General features: G+C 38.5%; 1 protein-coding gene across 2 annotated transcripts in view; it reads right to left on the minus strand.

Annotated features, from left to right (window-relative positions):
* VAV3 (vav guanine nucleotide exchange factor 3) overlaps window positions 1–18,083 on the minus strand; it is a 148,976-nt gene that overhangs the window by 46,552 nt on the left and 84,341 nt on the right. For both annotated transcript variants that reach the window (XM_074546198.1, XM_074546197.1), the window contains exons 16-19: window positions 15,182–15,283; window positions 13,967–14,067; window positions 5,675–5,697; window positions 2,691–2,736 (exon numbers count right to left, since the gene is read on the minus strand). In XM_074546198.1, the coding sequence (XP_074402299.1) occupies window positions 2,691–2,736; window positions 5,675–5,697; window positions 13,967–14,067; window positions 15,182–15,283 (272 nt within the window). The remainder of the gene's footprint in view (window positions 1–2,690; window positions 2,737–5,674; window positions 5,698–13,966; window positions 14,068–15,181; window positions 15,284–18,083) is intronic.

The raw sequence follows: 18,083 nt of genomic DNA on the forward strand, positions 1-18,083 counted from the left end.
TCACTGTCAAAACTTTTAACCTAACTTCAAAGAAACAAAAATAAAAAAGCTATAAACTAATTTATTGCCTTTAGGGTACTTCAGCTAAATTGGTTCCTTCATCAATAAGCTTTACCTGCAGAAAACAAGATACTTTAATCCAGAATCCTCCCCTTGTTTTGTTTAGACCATCCTTCAACTTGCACTACTTCTCATCAAATTTGAATCATTTTACATTCTGGGCTAAGCTGGGTCAGCAAAAGTCGAATTTGACTTGAAGCATAAAAAGAGAAGCACCAATGCATTAACTTGACCATGCTATTATTATTCTTCACTAAAATAGCCAAGACAGACATAACAGAACAATTTTGAAAAGTTACAACCCAAAATATCTGCATTTATTGCTGATATCAAATTCCATCACTATTTGCTCTGTCACTGCAGGTGCTGGTTATTGATTCACATCAAGTGTCAGCTCCCTAACCCAGCACCAAGCTCCAGCCCCATCACAGCACTGGCTGCAGCAGCAGCAGCCAGCCAAAGCCCCTAAACACAAAGCAGTCTGGCAGTCAACCTTCTGACCACCTCTCTCAGCAAAAAGAGCATCCTGGCACTCAGACTCTTCAGGACTGTGCATGTCAGTGCTCTTGGAAAGCTCTGAGGCTCAATGCAGTAATGTAGGCCTGACATGACTTATCTCTTCCAAGCACTGCCCTCTGGATAGCATCTGTCTCTCAGGCAGTGTGCAATCTGATGAACAGTAGTACTTAGATCATGCAAAATAATCTAGGAGGTTTACCAAAGACTATAAAGTTATACCCACTGAGTTACAGGAGGACACAGAATGCCTATCTTGACAAAATGCAAAACAAAAATCTCATTTCATTTGAAAACTGACAGTATATGGTATATGTACAGAGCACATTATTATGTTATATATTTCTAATTACTATTTATTTAAAACCTTTAAAAATTCAGAAAACATTCTGTAAGGACTCTTCTAGAGCCACGTCTCTAAGAAAGGGACTTAAAATTCATGCAAACATTCTGTATTTCTTTTGGCTTTCCAAAATATGAGGACCAAGAACTTCACTCTATAACAAGATTATCCCAACAACTCAAAGAACTGTTCTGTGTAGGTAAATGGACAAGGCAGGGGGCAAGCAGAACTGTATTTTAGGCATTGGCTACATACAACTTTTAAACACTCACTTAATTCAGCTATTTTTGGTGATTTCCGTGGTATTTAATCTTCAATAAAAACTACTTTTAAAGTATCCTTGCATATAAAGATGCTGTAAATACTTCCATCAAACTTCAACAGCAAGTAAAATCACCAGCATACTCAAAGGGTTCTCAAAGCTAGATTATGTGACCTTCTATGGCTCTGTATGAGACAGCTGTGTTTAAAGGTACTGAACCCATAAGGCCTATTCTGCAAGCACGCAATTACACTTCACTGCAACAGGCACCAATGACTGGGAACAACTCAGTCTTGTTAGCAAACACTTGGAAGAAATCATCCCCTTCTGCATTCTTTGATTCCTACCCTTGATGTTTTCCCCTCTGACTGTATTAATTTTCAGAGTTACAGGGTGCTCATTTTTTGCTTTTATGGCTGCAGTCGTCACAACACACAGAACAATTTCTAGAATCATAGAGCAGGTTTATTTTGCTAGAGGGAACAAAGTGACGATACGTGTTCCAAAACATGTCAAAGGTACGTGAGTAAGAAAGGTGTGGTCTGCTCCAACTAGTTACAACATTTAGACTTTCCAAGCCAAGGCAGCTGCAATGCTAGTGGCACAACCAGCATTCCTACTTTTTGAAAAGTACTTAGCTCTGCCAGGCTATAATGTGGTGTACAGAACTGCCATCCTGTTTAATGTTTAACTCCAACTATTCTCAGATGTCCACATCTAGAAATATTTAATAATCCACAGCTTACTTTTATTCCAAATAATATCTGCATAACAAATCTCCAGTAATTAAACTATACAAGAAACATAAAGGACAGAAATGTAATTACTGACACTAAAATGATACTAAAAATATCACAGAGTTACACTGAAAAACATTGAATATTTTATACAGACACATAATGGGTCTTCAGAGGAAATGTTCACCCCCTTGAGTACACAACCTATAACCAAACATTTAATTTTCTTAAGGGCTGCTGCTGCCATGATTCCACAGAAGTATCTACTATAAACTAACAGGAAAAATAAAATCAGTTTGAAGTTCAGTATAAAACTGCAATTGGTTTATGCCTTTCAGAAAAGCAATTCTTAACAGTTAAGCACTGAGCACCACTACAGTTAAGAGCTGAGAATAACCACAACTTGAAGACTTAGAACCTGAACTTTATAAGAAACTGTCTGCTATTTATCCCTTAGTTATTTCTTATAAAACTACAGAGTACAGTAGGGTGGATCATATTAACTGAAAGCCCAGAGGCATTTTGTTGTTCAAGTAGAACCAGAGCTCTACTTAAAGAAAAAACAAGGGAAAAAAATTAAGAGTTCAACCAGCTGACCTTATCTTTGAAATCACAAACAGAGCAATCGCTTTAGACCTTCATGACTTCAGCAGTCAAGTTTTCAGCATTGTGTGCATGGCAATAGTAGTCACAACGCAACTTAACAAAGCAAGTTACAGCTTTCTTACTCCTTTTATTTAATGTTTAAGTATTAAAAAGTCATGACACAAACCTGGGTCCACGTGTCTAGAGCTTCTTCTAATTCCATTTGTTCGTTTCTGCAGAGCAAAAATAAGAATCAAGGATATGAATAAACATGTTTTCATGGAAGCTCACCGCAATCCTTTCATTACCACAATCTACTAGGCAAAGCTGGTTTTCTTAAGTTCTTTCCCCCAACCACCAACACAATTATCTTTATCTTGTCAAAAGATCACACTTTGAAAAATATTCTTAGTAATGTTGATAGCTTTTTCATATATCCCATTTTTTCTGACACTAGGCTGAAAGAGTCTGAGTCCATAGAAGGTTTGTTCACACATCAGCATTTTTTGATACTGAGAACAAATGTATTTTTTAATCATTTATGAAGAGGATAGGGGAAAAACATGCAGCCTGGCATTATCTGCCCCAGATAACATCCACCAACACAAAAGTCAAAGCCACTTGCATTACTTTAATACAGTAGAAACTTTCACTATTTCTACTTGAAACTGGAGCTAACTACAATTTCCCTGGAATGCTTAATTTCCTTATTTTCTGGGCATGTATTGAAACATATTTAGTAACTTGTCTGTCTCTGTAAAATTGGAGGAACCAGAGTTGTGTGAAATCAGAAACTCTGACAAGATTCAGACTATTTCAATTTATTTTCTATATTTTATACACTAAGACACTTACTATGGATCCCTGGAAATTTCAATGTGCAATAATGCATATCTGCAAACAACTCATCTGCTTTAGCGAACTTGTTTTATCTGGTAACTTGCATGATGATTCATGCATTTATTTATTTTTTAATCAAACCAAGTAGAGAAAGGCACATTGCATAACAAAGGGAACAATTAGGTTGCTCTGATTTACTCGCCGTTGATATAAGCTGATGCAGGACACACACCAAGGCAAGCCAGAAAGCAGTAACCTGAGGCATACCCCAATTACCAAGCCCTGTAGCAGGCAAGCAAAATCAAAAGCTTGGGTTGAAAATGGCTTTCAAACTCTCAAGTTCTTGGACATGTCCTCTTTGTACTCTACATGTATAATTAAATCAAGGATACAAGTTTTACTTTATCTGTAGTGGATAGAATAAAAAATGAAAGCTGATACCACAATGAAGATAATAGTACTAGATAAAAGCAATATGCTAAGTTATATCCTCTATTGTTTTTTACAGATGGAAGCCATGTTACTGATATGGACTGATGCAGATTGGTGAGCACCCACAGATTTGCACAAGAAAGGGAAAGGGGCAGGACTCAGAAAAGTACAAAGGAAGAGAGAGAAATGCTTAATTGAAATAAAAACAGAGGGACTGTGACAACTTAAGTCATATACACCAAAGGACTGGCTGAAAAATGGTTTCAAGGAAATAGTTCTTGAGCTGTATAAAAATTAGTTCAATACCCTTAAACTTAATAAATTACCAGTAGATTCTTTACTGGCATAAAACCTAAATGTATGTTTTTCAAAATGACAGTTCCTCATCCATGCTTAAGTTTTCTTCTGTACAGAGAGAATGAAAGCAGGCACCTAAAGAAGAGTCTTGGTAAAAATTAATGTAATCCTGATGTTTTGGATCAATTCAACAGGCAATAGCAAATCAATAGCTCCAGAAAGGAGGTCTTAAGTTTTCCCAACTAGAAAAAAACAGTAGACCTATTTTTTCATCCAGACACAGTATGGTCACCATGGTTAGCTTTAGGAAGCCTGGCAGTCTTGTCTACTAAACCCAGTAGATGCTCTGCTCACAGCTCTCCAGCTATGCTTGCCAGTTGCAGGACTGGAAAGGCATCAGGAAAATGGACCACACGGTGATTCCCAAAGTTTAGAGTGCCCTTACTCAGCACATCTGTCAAGGCAGAGACGTAACAGACTGGGCAGGACCTGGCCACAGACATGGCTGAGGATGCAGTGAGGAGAGCAGGCACAGCGGGGGCTGGGCACAGGCAGCACACCCCTCTCCTCTGCCACAGCTCCCCTGTCACCACACGAATCCCCTGCAGGCTGCCAGGAGCAGGAGCCCACCTGGGGCCCACATGCCAGGAGCTCACCAGAGGGTGCAGAGCTGCCCTCACCCAGCCCCACTGCTGTCTAGGGTTACAGTGACACCCAAACAACTCAAACATCAGAGCACAGCCATGGTCAGGCCTGCACACAGCTACCCCTGCACCGGCCATGTCAGCAATAACATCCTCCCATTACCCCTATCTGCAACAGCATCAAACACAGCCAAGCTTATGGAGAGCAGCAACACTTACACTCACATGCTGCTCATAACTGTTATGTCATTTAAACAATTACCATAAACATCTGATCTAAAATACATGCTAGAAGCTATAATACTCTTGGTCTGAAGTGCTGCCTCTATTTTGTCAGTTGGGACAGACAAAACAGTAAAGAGGTCCCAGGAGCTGGCCAAAAAAATAACCCAGGGTGGCCTGCAGCCTTCCTAGGCTGACAGCAAGCCACGCTATGTGCATCACAGCAGCTCCTCTGTTCAAGTTCCATTTTAACATCTCTCCAGCTTACATAAACTCCATACCACAGGACACCTCTGCAAACATAGTCTTTTCACATGAAGAGGCAAGCACTGCCCTGCCAATCCTTCATCACCCCAGAGTTCTCTGGCATGGCAGAGAAAAAAAAATACTTTTAACTCTACAGCCAGATTTTGTCTAGGAACAGTAAGGATCTAACCACCAGTAGTGAAGCAATGTATGTTTTCTTACCTGTAGCTTAAAAAAGCATCTCCACCCTTTTCAGTGCTCACAGCACTGTCATTTTGCTGCAAGTTTAATTCGCATTTGGAGCAGAAAACATTTGTATTTAATCATTAATACCTTGTTGCTTAGACAACTTCTACAGCACTCTAAACAAATCTGTTTGCAAACCCAGAAGAAAAACATACCTTATCCAGCAGCATGTACACAGAGTAATAAGGAGCTCTTATGTCACCAACAAAACAAACATCACATGCAAAAGAAAATGAATCCTTACCTCATGTTTCACGTTTCCGTGTTCTGAAACATAAGTAAAAATTGGCATTATTGTTGATTGCAAATTGTGCACCTTTTACAGAGCAATCTCAGCCTGTGCTGCGTGTGTACCAGAAAACCCTGCTGCCTCCTTTGCCACCTGATCCGTGCAGCCGCCCAGAGCCCGGGCGCGCCGGGCGCTGTTGTGCAAACCCCGCCGCGCTCCCGCCGCTCATTGGCCCCGCCGGGCTGCGCCCATGGCCGGGCTGGCTCCGGCTGCAGGGCACCTGCACGCTCCAGCAGCGGCACGGCAGGCCGGGACACCACCCCTGACAAGCCCTGAGAACACTGCAAAAATGATGCATAAATACTGCCTCGTTGGGAACTAAAAGCTACAGTTGATTGCAAATCGAGTTCATGCCTTATTTTTTTCCCCTGTCTTTTCACAGTGTGACAAGGTGTATCAAGGTTAAATGTATACCTTTAGCTTCAAAGTGTTTTGTGTTTCATGTTCAATTCAGCATTGCATTAGTATACCAGAGACTGACACCACTGCTGCTTTATTTGCTTTTACTATAAATTGTATGGTACTACTTAAAAATTAGGGAAAAAATCCTGAGGGACATCAGAAAGACTGAATAAAGCCAGTGACACTTCAGTACATACATACCACCACACATCACAAAAGGCACAAAAGAGGGTATCTTTTCTACATCTCCTTTGAACATCCAATCTGACAGCAGGTATTTGGGTGCACTCGAGATGTTGGGTTGGTGCCTTACCAAAGCACACACAGCTGTATTTGCCTGTGTCTGCCTCTCACACTACACACACTACTGAGGCTCAGCACAAGCTGCACGTTCCTGGTCTCTGTGCACTTCAAGGCAGTGGAAAACTTTTACTGCACTAACTTCTGAACAGGAAGGCATGCCCACAGTAGAACAAATAATAAACTTTAACTTTTGTTCCACAAAGAAAGGCTCCACGAGGCAGCGAGTGTGGGAAAGCAGCAGCCCTGGCGTGCCGGGGCCGAGCCCGCGGCTGCGCGCTGGCTTGGGCGGGCACAGCCCCGCAGCGCTGGCACCGCTGCGCGCACGTACGCCCGCAGAGCCGCCAGCACCGCCACCGAGAGCTCTCTGGGACTGCCACCCACCCAGAGGGATCCCTCTGCACTTCTGGAGTGAGCAAAGAGAAGAAAAATAAGCCTCCAAAGGAGGAGATGCACGTAGTCTGTTGAGGTTTTCTAAGCAGCCTGAGGGAATTAGTTGCCCAAATGCAGCTGAAATTCAATAAAATTTTGGTATTTTACCATCTGACACACCTTTCAGAATTTTTGCCAAAATCTGACTAAAATCTCCTCTTTTGAATGTTTGATGTCAGCACTATGAAGGACTTGAAATGAAGGCAAATTATACAGGTAAGTAGTTGCAAAGGAGGCCAAAACATCTATCCCAGACTTGTAGGTTTTCTTTCTTTTCTATATTCTAAAGACTTACATTTATTTCAGCAGGCCATTTATCAAAAAGTTGAAATGGTAATGGTGTTCTATCCTCCAATGGGAATGAATGAATCTGATTTTTAAACATTGCCATTAAATATTATTTTTACCTCTAGAAAATATCCCCAATCCAACTAGATGAACAAGTTCCATCTGGCGATCATGACATCCCAAAGGTTTTTAAAATAAATAATTAGGAAATTCAGTGATTAACTTTCAATAACTGAATAACCGAGTTCAAGAAATCACTACATAAGAAGATAACAAGTACTCCTGCTCATTCATGTAAAATAAATTTCATTATAAGGGAAGTGAGAGATTTGGATTAAAATAAAACCAACACTGATGGACCAAAAGGCCATTTCTGGCTTCACAATATCCAGTGTCTGTATTTCCACCTAAAAGCCTATTCAAAAAATTAAAACTTGTTATTTCATTGCAGTTTAAATAGGCCTGTATTTCAGAATATTCTGCATTGAAATATTTGTATCACATCCTCATGAAAGACCTGTTTTCCAAACATTACACAAGTACAAGACCAAGAAAACCTTCGTTTCTATTTTTAGGAGGGAAAAAAAAGTAGTTCCTGCGGATATCTGCCAGCAGATATTTTACACATGACAACTTTAATTAAGTTTCTGCTCAGCACCAGTGTGCCAATGAAATCACCAAGTGAGTTCTCAGTTCTGACAGTCAACTAATGCCATAGTTCAGCACAGTTTTGGGGTTTTTCTTGTTTATTCACTGAGGCCACATTACCATTGGGTCACATTTTGATAATTATATTTTACTACAGAAGCAAGAGGAGCAGCAGCTGGTCTCAGTAAGTGAGGGAACAGAGCTCAGAAATTGGGTGTAAGCTGTTCTTCAGGGATGCAACAGAGCAGCTGGATCTACATGCTAACGAAACAGAGTGTAAATAAAAAGTATATGTAATAAACTACTCACCTTTCTATTTTAAAACAAAACTCAAAATATTTAAAATGCAGGAGCTATAAACTAAATCCCTGGGAAGGAGCTGTGGGACTACGTGTTCCTTTGCAGTCATTTAGCCAGTCATTACTCAATCAGAACAAAATTAGAAATGTAACCCAGATGTACCACACTGTAGGATCCTAAAAAATATCAAGTGCCCTAACTGGCTTTTGTTCAGGTCGAGCAAGAATCATTAGTTAAGCAATACAGCTCAACCTCTGTTGCAGTTTTTAAAAAAGCGGCATAACTCCAATGAACTTTGTGAGATTTGAGCATTTACTTGTCAATGCTGTTGACATAAGAGGTTTGGAGGGGAGCCAGCAACTTTGCAACTATTGATTAAGTCAGCAAAAATGTAAATAGTGAAAGCTGCTGGTTTCTTCTGAGATGTCAAGACCACAGGCTTTTCATGAATAATCTCTAATGTGCTGTAGCAAGCAATTAGGACACGAACAGCATGGACTGTATCACTGGGAATGCACATTACTGTATGAAAGCCATACTAAACTTAACCTATTCATATGCCAACATTGTCTTTTAGTTCATCTCACAGCTGAAGAAACTACTTTTTCATCGAAAGAAATATAAAACTTTTCCAAAAGAAATCATCCAAATGAGAAAGAAATTGTGCATAAATTAAGTAAGATTTACTATAAAAATGACCAGCTAATGTTTTTCTAATCTATTTATGACCTGATGAGACACACCTTTAACATTCCCTGGGAAAAGCAATATAAAGAAGAAAATTCTGTGGGTTTGGCACTATATTTAAAATATGCAAAACACTTTCAGATTCTAGAATCATTGGTGGTTTCTCTAATTGAAATATTGAATAGTCAGTAGAACCAGCAAGCATTTGCCTGAAAATACTTAATTCAACATAATTTGATGGACTTGGAAAAATTCCAGTCTGGAAATAAAAAGGAATTGTTCATTCTGCTGGCTTAGACTAGGAAACAGATGAGTTCTTCAGTGTGTTCTGGGCAGAGTGATACTGTCTTATCAATCCTACGAGGCCTCTGAAGAAATTGCAAGGGACACAGAACAGACTGTACAATGGAAGTGGGAACAACAAGGGATACAGCTTCTCCCTTTGGCTAGTAAAGGTGTGTCTTACTCATTCTTGCCTACCCAAGGCCCCAGTCTAAAGCATTCCCAGACACAAACCCTTCCAGCTAGTGGGAGAGCATCACCAGAGGAGTCAAATTGCTCTGTGGCCATGAAATGAGACTCAGGAATGCAGCTGAAAAGCCAGAAGATGTAACAAGGGAGAGGAGATGCCCTCATAGTCAGCAGAGGAAAGAACACCATGTATGTCTTTATAAATGGCCTGTGACAGAAGTATGTCCATCCATTTTCTAATCCTTGTGTTTAAGGATTTCATACAGTTTTGTTGAAGACCCACAGGAGTTCACCAGACCATTAGCAAAGATTCCAAATAAGAGAAAAATTACGTGATAGGGCAGAAAAGTAAAATATATGAAATGTAGAGGACCTATTTGAGGATGTAAAGGACAGCATTTTAGGGGGGAAAAAACCTTAAATCAATAATGACAGAAACAAGCACAGAAGACTTCAACCAGCACTGCTGATTTAGAACAGCAAGGGCAGGAACAGCAACCAAGAAAACCCTAGGGCTAAATGCAAACATTTTGTTCTGTTTATTAATTCAACTGATTAACTCTGCATCTTTTATCACTAAAATTTCTACAATGTGCTGAACTGGCCTTCTTTGAAGCAAAACATCTGAAGAACTGGCATATGTTTGTGTATAAGGCATAGTATGAGAACACAGCAATTCATCTTCAGATTTTGTCAATGTTTCTCTCATAAGTGTATCATCTAAATCTGACACTTAATAAATTTGTCATTCAAAAGGTTTCATCTATCTTTGGATGTGTGTCTTTTGAATTTTCTCAAAGCGCAACTTGGAATGAAATTTAAGAAGATTTAATCCACTCAGGAAAGTTCTAAGCATCATTTCAGAAAGGCTGGCAAAAACATCTGCTCATGGTCTATAAAGGAAACAGAACCTTAAACTTAACAGAACCAGAAAATGCTGCAGAAAATTCAAAAGCCTTTGAGAAACCTAATGGCATATTCCCACTGCAGTGCTTTGAACTCTGATCACCTTTTTTTAAATAAGCCTCTAGAAGTACAAGAAGTTTACAGAACAGGAATGAAAAATATTTGAATCATAGAAAAAATTACACTCATAAAAAGATAGTTTAAAAAATGAAACTGTTCCATATAGAGAATACACTATTAAGAAGTCAAAATAATTTATCATAGGGAAGCAGTCAGTCAAGACTTCTCACAAAAGCCTGAAGTCACATGTTCACAGAGAACTCACTGTTCTAACACTGAATTGCAGTGGGACATTTCCAAAAAGGGAAATGCAAAAGCATTACCAAGATGTAAAAGTTCTTCAAACACCAAAAAAGGAAGGAAGAAAGTTTAACAGGATCAAGCAAGGAGCACCATTCCTGGACATTGTCTACCACATAGAGGATTAGCATTTTGCTGTGAAGCATCTGTAATGGCACTGGCAGAATGACAGAACACCAGACTAAACAGAAAATACATATATCTACACATATGCAGATATATATTCCATGTCTGTGGCCATAACTAATACCACATGACTGGGGAATAACAATGTCCAGTTTCCAAAAGGATGATTCAGTTTCATGTACATTATACTTTGTGGAAAAGGCTGTAATAGTCCCCTAAAAAAAAATGTGGGGAGATAAAAACCAAACTAACACAACAAAGCAACCCAAACATACTAATACAATAAGTGTTCCAGGCATTTTGCTGCTGTACAAGCCTGTGCTCATTCCCCATAGGGGCTGCAACTGATACTGCTAAAAAGTATTATATTTATCATAAATTAATTTCTCTAAATATTTCAAAAGAAAAGTATTCAAAATTAAAAACATGTTAGATTGTTGTGCCTACAGAGCATGCTTCTTCCACAAAGTGCAGTGAAGATGTTGAATTTTACATTATATCTTTATGTCTGCATGCCTTTAATGACATTTCATAGCTTAGCATGAAAGATAATTTATGGGAGACCTCATTTCTCAGTATAGCTTTGGAATAGTTAAAGGAACAGCTCCAAAAAAAAAAATTGAAGTTGCACTAATCAATATTTTAGAGATTTTTTTTTTTATTGTATCATCCCTTTCAGGCCCACATCGGGAAGCAGGTACTGGTAAAGCTCCTCCTTAAACCATTCCCTTGGTATGTGCACATTTTGAATAGCCAGCACTGCTCAATCAACTCTTCTTTCTTCAAAAAGGCAAATAAAGAGTAAAAGTGGAAAGCAGTAGAGAAAAACCTGAGTATTTTCTTTCCTACTCATTGGCCTAAGTCCCTCTATCATGTGGAGGGATGACATTTTCAGCCAGGTAAGCAAAACCCCTTGTCCTTTCCATGCTCACTGTTGGTTAAAGGAAGGGGAGGTACAGCAAGAGCTGCACTTGAGAGTTGCATTTTGCAGCTATGATCACAGAGCAGATGAAGGAAAGACACAGCTCAGCACCTCCTGTCCTTCTGCCCCAGGAGCAGGCAGGACGTACACAACTCTCCTGCCTTGTATGAGAGCTGCAGCAATCACAGAGTCTTTGCACAGAAGAAAAAACAGACCGAGAAGAGAAAGTGAAGCTTGAAGAGAGGACAGGGGGCTGAACATCTGGATGTAACCAAAACATGTAACACAAAAAAGGATCTTATCAACCCAGTTGCTTGCAATTTCAGGACAGTATAATTCTACAAACATCAGGAAGATGATTTAAAGTAAAATTCAAAAGACCATTCTGCTTAATTGAATTTTAAAAATTATAATTTATTCCACTAAAAACAAGGAGGAATATTACCATTTGTTGTTACCATTATTTTGTTCTCTCTACAGCATTGCTTAAGTATGCAGGAAAATTAAAATAAATCAGACCTTTTCTTGTCTAGGCATTTATGGTCATTCTTACTGATGCATGTTGCACCATATGTGTCCACAGATATTTACAGAGGAACAGAAAGACAAGCTCCTGCCTCCTGGGGTGCCAGCTATCCAATTAAAATATAAATACAGAAGTGATTAAAAGAAAAGGAGCAAGACAAAGAAAAAAAATGGAAGTAGGGGTGGTTTGTACCACAAAAGACAGTTCTTTTGGAAAGAACAGTATGTGTTTGTTTTTCCACTCTATTAATTTCAAGTAACTTCTTTAAAACATTCAATTTTTAAGATAATGTTAAATATTTACTTTCCTTAGAATATCTGCAGGAGGTTCTGTGAAAAGTCTGTGTTCCAAAAGGGGTTTCAGTCACAAATACTGTGACTGCTTGTAAGGTTTTTAGATCTACAAAAAGATGATTTGTAAAGAGTTCAGACTTGGAGGATAGCATGGAAGATTTGTAACACAGAAAAGCAGCTGAGAAAAAAAAAGTTTACTGACTCCAGCAAAATTCAGGGCCTGCCATCCTGTTGATTTCATGGAAGACTGGGACAGGTAATTAGCACAGAGAGCCAAAAGCCAAGTAGAAGTCAGAAGTAATGCACACAGGGACAAAGACAGAAACAAGCTTATACAATGTTGAAAGGAACAAGCTAGAGTCAAAATTTGGAAACAGCAGCTTAATAAAGAGCAGTGCACGAAGTCATCACGTAATTCAAAAGTGGGAGAGAGAGTATCTCTGCAACGGCATTTTACAAAGATTGCAGACACTAATGTCAAAAAGAAAATAACCCAAGGGAAGAGGTTGCATTAGCTTATGTGAAGTATGTGAGACATAAGAAACTTCACAAATTATGATAAAATAATTCTGAAAAGGAATGCAAAGGTTTTAAAGTAGTGAGAATGATACATGACTAGAAACTTGTCCAATATATAAAACTCCACTTCCCAGAAATCATTATGTGCCTCCAATGGCTTTTCTTTTTTAAACACAACAGCAACTCAAAATAATCTTTAGAAAAAGGAACATTTGAGAAGCTGGACAGAGGGAAAAGTCAAAAATGTCAGTAGGATTTTATGACTGTGGCAGTAGTGTAACAAACTCACTGCCACCAACAGAGCAGGTACAGGGAAGGGAAGGGCGGCCAGTGCTGGGGGCTAACACTGAGCATTAGCAGAGAGATCCAGATGACGGCAGAAAGAGATTTACAGGTATAATACTGAGCAGAACGGGAACATGTCAAATTTTTGGAGTTATTTGTGGGAGGCCAAATGGTAGTTGAAATCAAAAGATTCCTTAAAGTCCCAAAGAGCAGAACAACAGGGGAAGTGCAAAGTGACAGTGGCCAGAGAAGAAATTCACAAAGCAATTGATTAAAAGAAGAAAAAATATCGTTCTTAGGTGTGGGAAGTAGAGAGCCATCAATCACCTTTTTGTGAATATTGTGAGTGGACAGAAACCATGGAAACCAAAGAGATGAAAGAGGAAGCTGAGGCAACACAAACAGCTTTAGGAACTGAGAGGAAAACACAAAAATTGACATAAAGCGAGAAGTACAAGGATGATAGATGATGTGCTGCACTGCAGGGGTTATTTATAAGCAGTCCACAACTGAAACAAGAGCAATTCCTTGTTGTATACAACACTGATGAAGAAATTTGGTTTGACCTGTAACAGTTCTCTCCTGCTTTGGAACATTTCAATTTAGTAGCAATAAAAATCTGCATGAATCCTAAATGCAATTCTAATTGTGCTTATAAATGGTAGCTTCACAAGTATGCATGTTACAATAAACACAAATTAGAGGTAAATTAAACCTTAATTATATCTAGCAAGTTTTATGTCCTAATTAAAAATGGTATTCTAACAATTAAAATGACTTACCACCTAAATTAGCCCTGCCACAATTGTCTAGTCTTCCTAAACATTCTTTGTGTGCTCCAGCTCCACACTTAGAACATAAATAGCCTTGATAAAATGTTCCCCTGTAAAATAAAATTAGGTAGTGATACATTAGAGGTGACAAATTCCACAGATAAAGGACATAAGAGACATGGCAGAAGGTATTAGAAGCCATTTGTTGTTCTGCATAATGATAGTCCTTAAAGGCTTGAGAAAAAGTGACAACTGACTAACAAGCAGTTCATCTGCTTTCTGTCACTACTCGCCATTTCAAAATCACAACCAGACAGTTCTTTCAGACTACAAGCAGAATAATAGCCTCCATTTCCATGTAAGCCAAAGCTACTTCAAAACAGTACACTTGAAACTGTACCATTATGCATCCATCCCATTACAGTTCTACATTTCACTTCATCTCAGTGGGAATTTGCCTATGCACCATGAAGAAGAGCATCCAGTTCAAGAGAGTTGTAAGTCTCAAGGTCTATTTAAGCATTAAGTAGTTTTTAGGCTGTACAGCAAATATTCTTGACTTTGAATTTGTGCAGTTTTTAAAACACAGATCATGGACACTTCAGGTAATACTCAGAGCTGCTACTTCCTCTGTCTCTTTACCAGAGGGTGGCACTTGGGAATACACAGCTGGTGGCATCCTGGGGGCTGAGTCCTGAATGCACAACAGCTGCTCCACAGCATCAGCAGTTGGTGCAGACCCAGTAACTCAACTACACTTCTCCAAAGTCAGGAATTTGCCCTCCTGACTTTTAAGTTTAGAAGGCCTGCACCACTGTTCACAGTCACTTAGACTGTATTGCACTGAGGGGAAAAAATTTTAAAAAAAATCTCTGAAAAAACAGGTCAATCTGACTAGTCAGGAAAAGCACTGCTAAACAAAGAAAAAAATTATGACAAGGAGGAACATATCTGAAGTCCATTTATTCCATGCCTGTACTTAAAGGCACCAACCACACTCAAATGCCCTTGCTAAAATGCTGTGGCTTCATTTTTCAGAATATCAATAATATGCAACATAAAATCGTAGACGAGCTTGGGTTGGGATAATCTTAAAGATTATCCAAACTCTCTGCCATGGGTAGGGACACCTTTCACTAGACTGGGATGCTCAAAGCCCCATCCAGCCTGACCTTATAGGGGCAGAAAGTGGGGAGACCAGCACCCAAAAAACCTTGACAATACCTCAGAAGCATCTGACAGACTTTGCAAGATGTCACCCGACTGAAGGTGTGCATTTTGAACTCATGAAAGCTCGTGTCTGCATAGTCTGGCCGGATGTTTGACCTAAAAACAAAATTAGAAAATTTGCATTAAATGAAATCTAGAACATGAGGCAACATTCACAGCAGGAAATCTCAATCCCCAAACAACTTGTTTTATTTAGACTTTAATGTTTTTCACTGACAAGAACCAGAAGTACAGACTTTACCAAACACCTTGAAATGAAATCTGGATTATGATATTATGTAGACTTCTTAAATATACCCTATAAGCTGTGACAATAAATAGAAAATTAAACATCTGGTTTTTATTTTTGTTTGAGTAACTAGGATCGTTCTCAACAATATTTTAGTATGTGAATGCACAAGGAAAAGCAGCTCACAGCCTGAGAAGCACCATATTTGAAAACATTAGCAGCAAATTTAGGACAGTTAGGTCATAACTATGCAGTAAGATACTGGATAACCTGAATGCTTCCAAAGCAATAAGAAAATATTCACCAGGGTTTGGTTAGTCTTGTTTAAAAGTGTTGCACAGCGCCCACAGCTGCAGATGCACACAGTAAATTAAACAAAATAAAAGATCACTACTCACACTGCCAAGATACCAACACACTACTAGCAGGCTTATTTCCAAAAATCACATTTATATACAAAGCACTGGTCCACTAGTGTACTTGTGTTGTGTTTACCTTCCCTACTGATCCCTTTTAAAAGCAGGAGTATCATTTAAATGTAAACCACTCATGATTTGTTGTACCAGTAACTGTTTTCAGATTTAAATTTTATTAAGTAATCTATTCAATTTTTTTCTGTCATCTGTGCCATTTCCAAGACTGAATGAGAGAACAGGCATTTTCAATTCATTCCTTTTTTCTTTTTTTTTTTTTAATTCAAGAAGATCCCCAAACTAGCTTAACACTGTCAAAATCAATAATGCTAAAATGCTAGGTACATAACTTAATCTAGACTGTATCAGGCAAGAAAAAAATACAGTAAGAGTTAATTAATTTTTTTACTGTTATTTATATTAAAATGCTTAGGACTCCATAGATTTCTGGTATTCTTCTATCAAAAAATAGCAAGGCATGATGTAAAGGAATTAAAATAGGAAAAAATAATGAGGGCAGGAATGAAAGAACCTACAGTACTCAAAGGAGAAACCAGAAGCTTTTTGCAACATAGAAAATTACATATTCTTCCATTAAAGTTGGAGATACTTATAAGTTTCATTCTTATGTATTATAAATAACTTTCAGACTAAAATACAGATCAGCCACAAACTGCAATGAAACATAGATAACCATGCAAGCATCACTCCCTCCTGGATGGAATTAAAAGGCTTACAAAAAAACCATCCAAAGAATTTGTTTAAGTACCCAGTGTCAGAAAGGTCCATCTTGAAATCCACCTGCTGAAAATGAACATGCTGAAAATGAAACTGTACTCAAAAAGCAAAAGGAATTTTTCTTCTATGCCTGAGAATAACCTTACAATCAGTACTGGTTTAAGTACCTCACCTGCGTCTCTCTCTCTGCTCTAACATGCAAGATGTCAATGCCACAACTCCTGCTAACTGAAGCAGGTGTGCATGCTACCCATCCACAGCAGGACAGTACAGCAGCAGGATAAAATTAATCTCAAAGTCAAGAACTTTCCAAACCAGGAGAAAAATAATTATTTTTGGCTGTTAACTCAGTGCAGCCTGTATTTCATGTGTCTGCCAGAGAGCTGCCAAAACTTCTTAGGCTACACTCCAAGCAATCCTGAAAAATCCCTAGAACAAGTTGCAGTACTTCACTCCCAACAAAAGCTCATTTTTACTGACCATTTGGTTCAGACCAGGACATCTTGCAGAACTGTGTTCATAAGTATAAGCCAAAAGTGCAAGACTCATGAGATTGAAAGCATATCAAATTAAACCTAACAACCTGACCATTTTTCAAGAACAAACCAAAGAAAAAATTCCATTCATTTAATTAGAACAGAATCAATCTTAAAAAATAATAAGCATAAGTGGATCAAAAGAAAAAAACATTACAACCTTATATAGACAGTAGTTTAACACATGAATGTGACTACACAACTTTCTTCCATATGTAAAAATTCTCCCTCATTCTTCTCTCAGGCTATATTCCACAAAGATTGAAGTGCATGAACTACTCAAAATATACCTCCTATTAACAGAACAAAGATGATACACTGTATTCATTCTTCTTTATATTAAAAGCAATATTCAAAAAAAAACAGGGCAAAGTAAGAAATTGTATGCTTGCTCTGGAGAGAGAGTGCTGTAAACATGGAAAGGTAATTAGCGATACAACAAAACCCAGAAAAATAAAAATCAATGTGTGTTGTCTACTCCAAATGTGGAGGTAGAATAAGGAAAGCTCTGTAGAAGAACACTTAGTGCAGTGCTGTGGGCAGGAAGAGTCTTGCACATTCTGCTACCAGATCAGTAATGCTGCATTATGCCAAGTCCAGCTCTGTAGTCACACCAGACAAGGCTGAGATGCTGCACTATAGCAGCATGTATGGAGCAGCAAGCCTTTACATTTAAAGTCAGAAACTTAATGAATCTACGGGTTTGATATTTTAGTTTTCGATATATTTCTTTTCCAAAATCAAATACAAGACAAAAATAACCCAACTTGATTAAGATGTGAAAGGCTACAGCTAGAGATTAAGCACAGCTCATCTGTGACAAAGTCCAAATACCACAAAAACCATAGGAATTTTTTCCCCACAAAACCTTTCAAACTAAAAATTACATACTATGTTTTGAGTTTTCAAATACAGCAAGTAAAGTTGCTAATGTGAAAGAGTCATGGCATAACATGCAACTTTTCAAAGCCATGTCCAAC

This window comes from Zonotrichia albicollis, chromosome 8 (assembly GCF_047830755.1).
Source record: "Zonotrichia albicollis isolate bZonAlb1 chromosome 8, bZonAlb1.hap1, whole genome shotgun sequence".
NCBI lineage: Eukaryota > Metazoa > Chordata > Aves > Passeriformes > Passerellidae > Zonotrichia > Zonotrichia albicollis.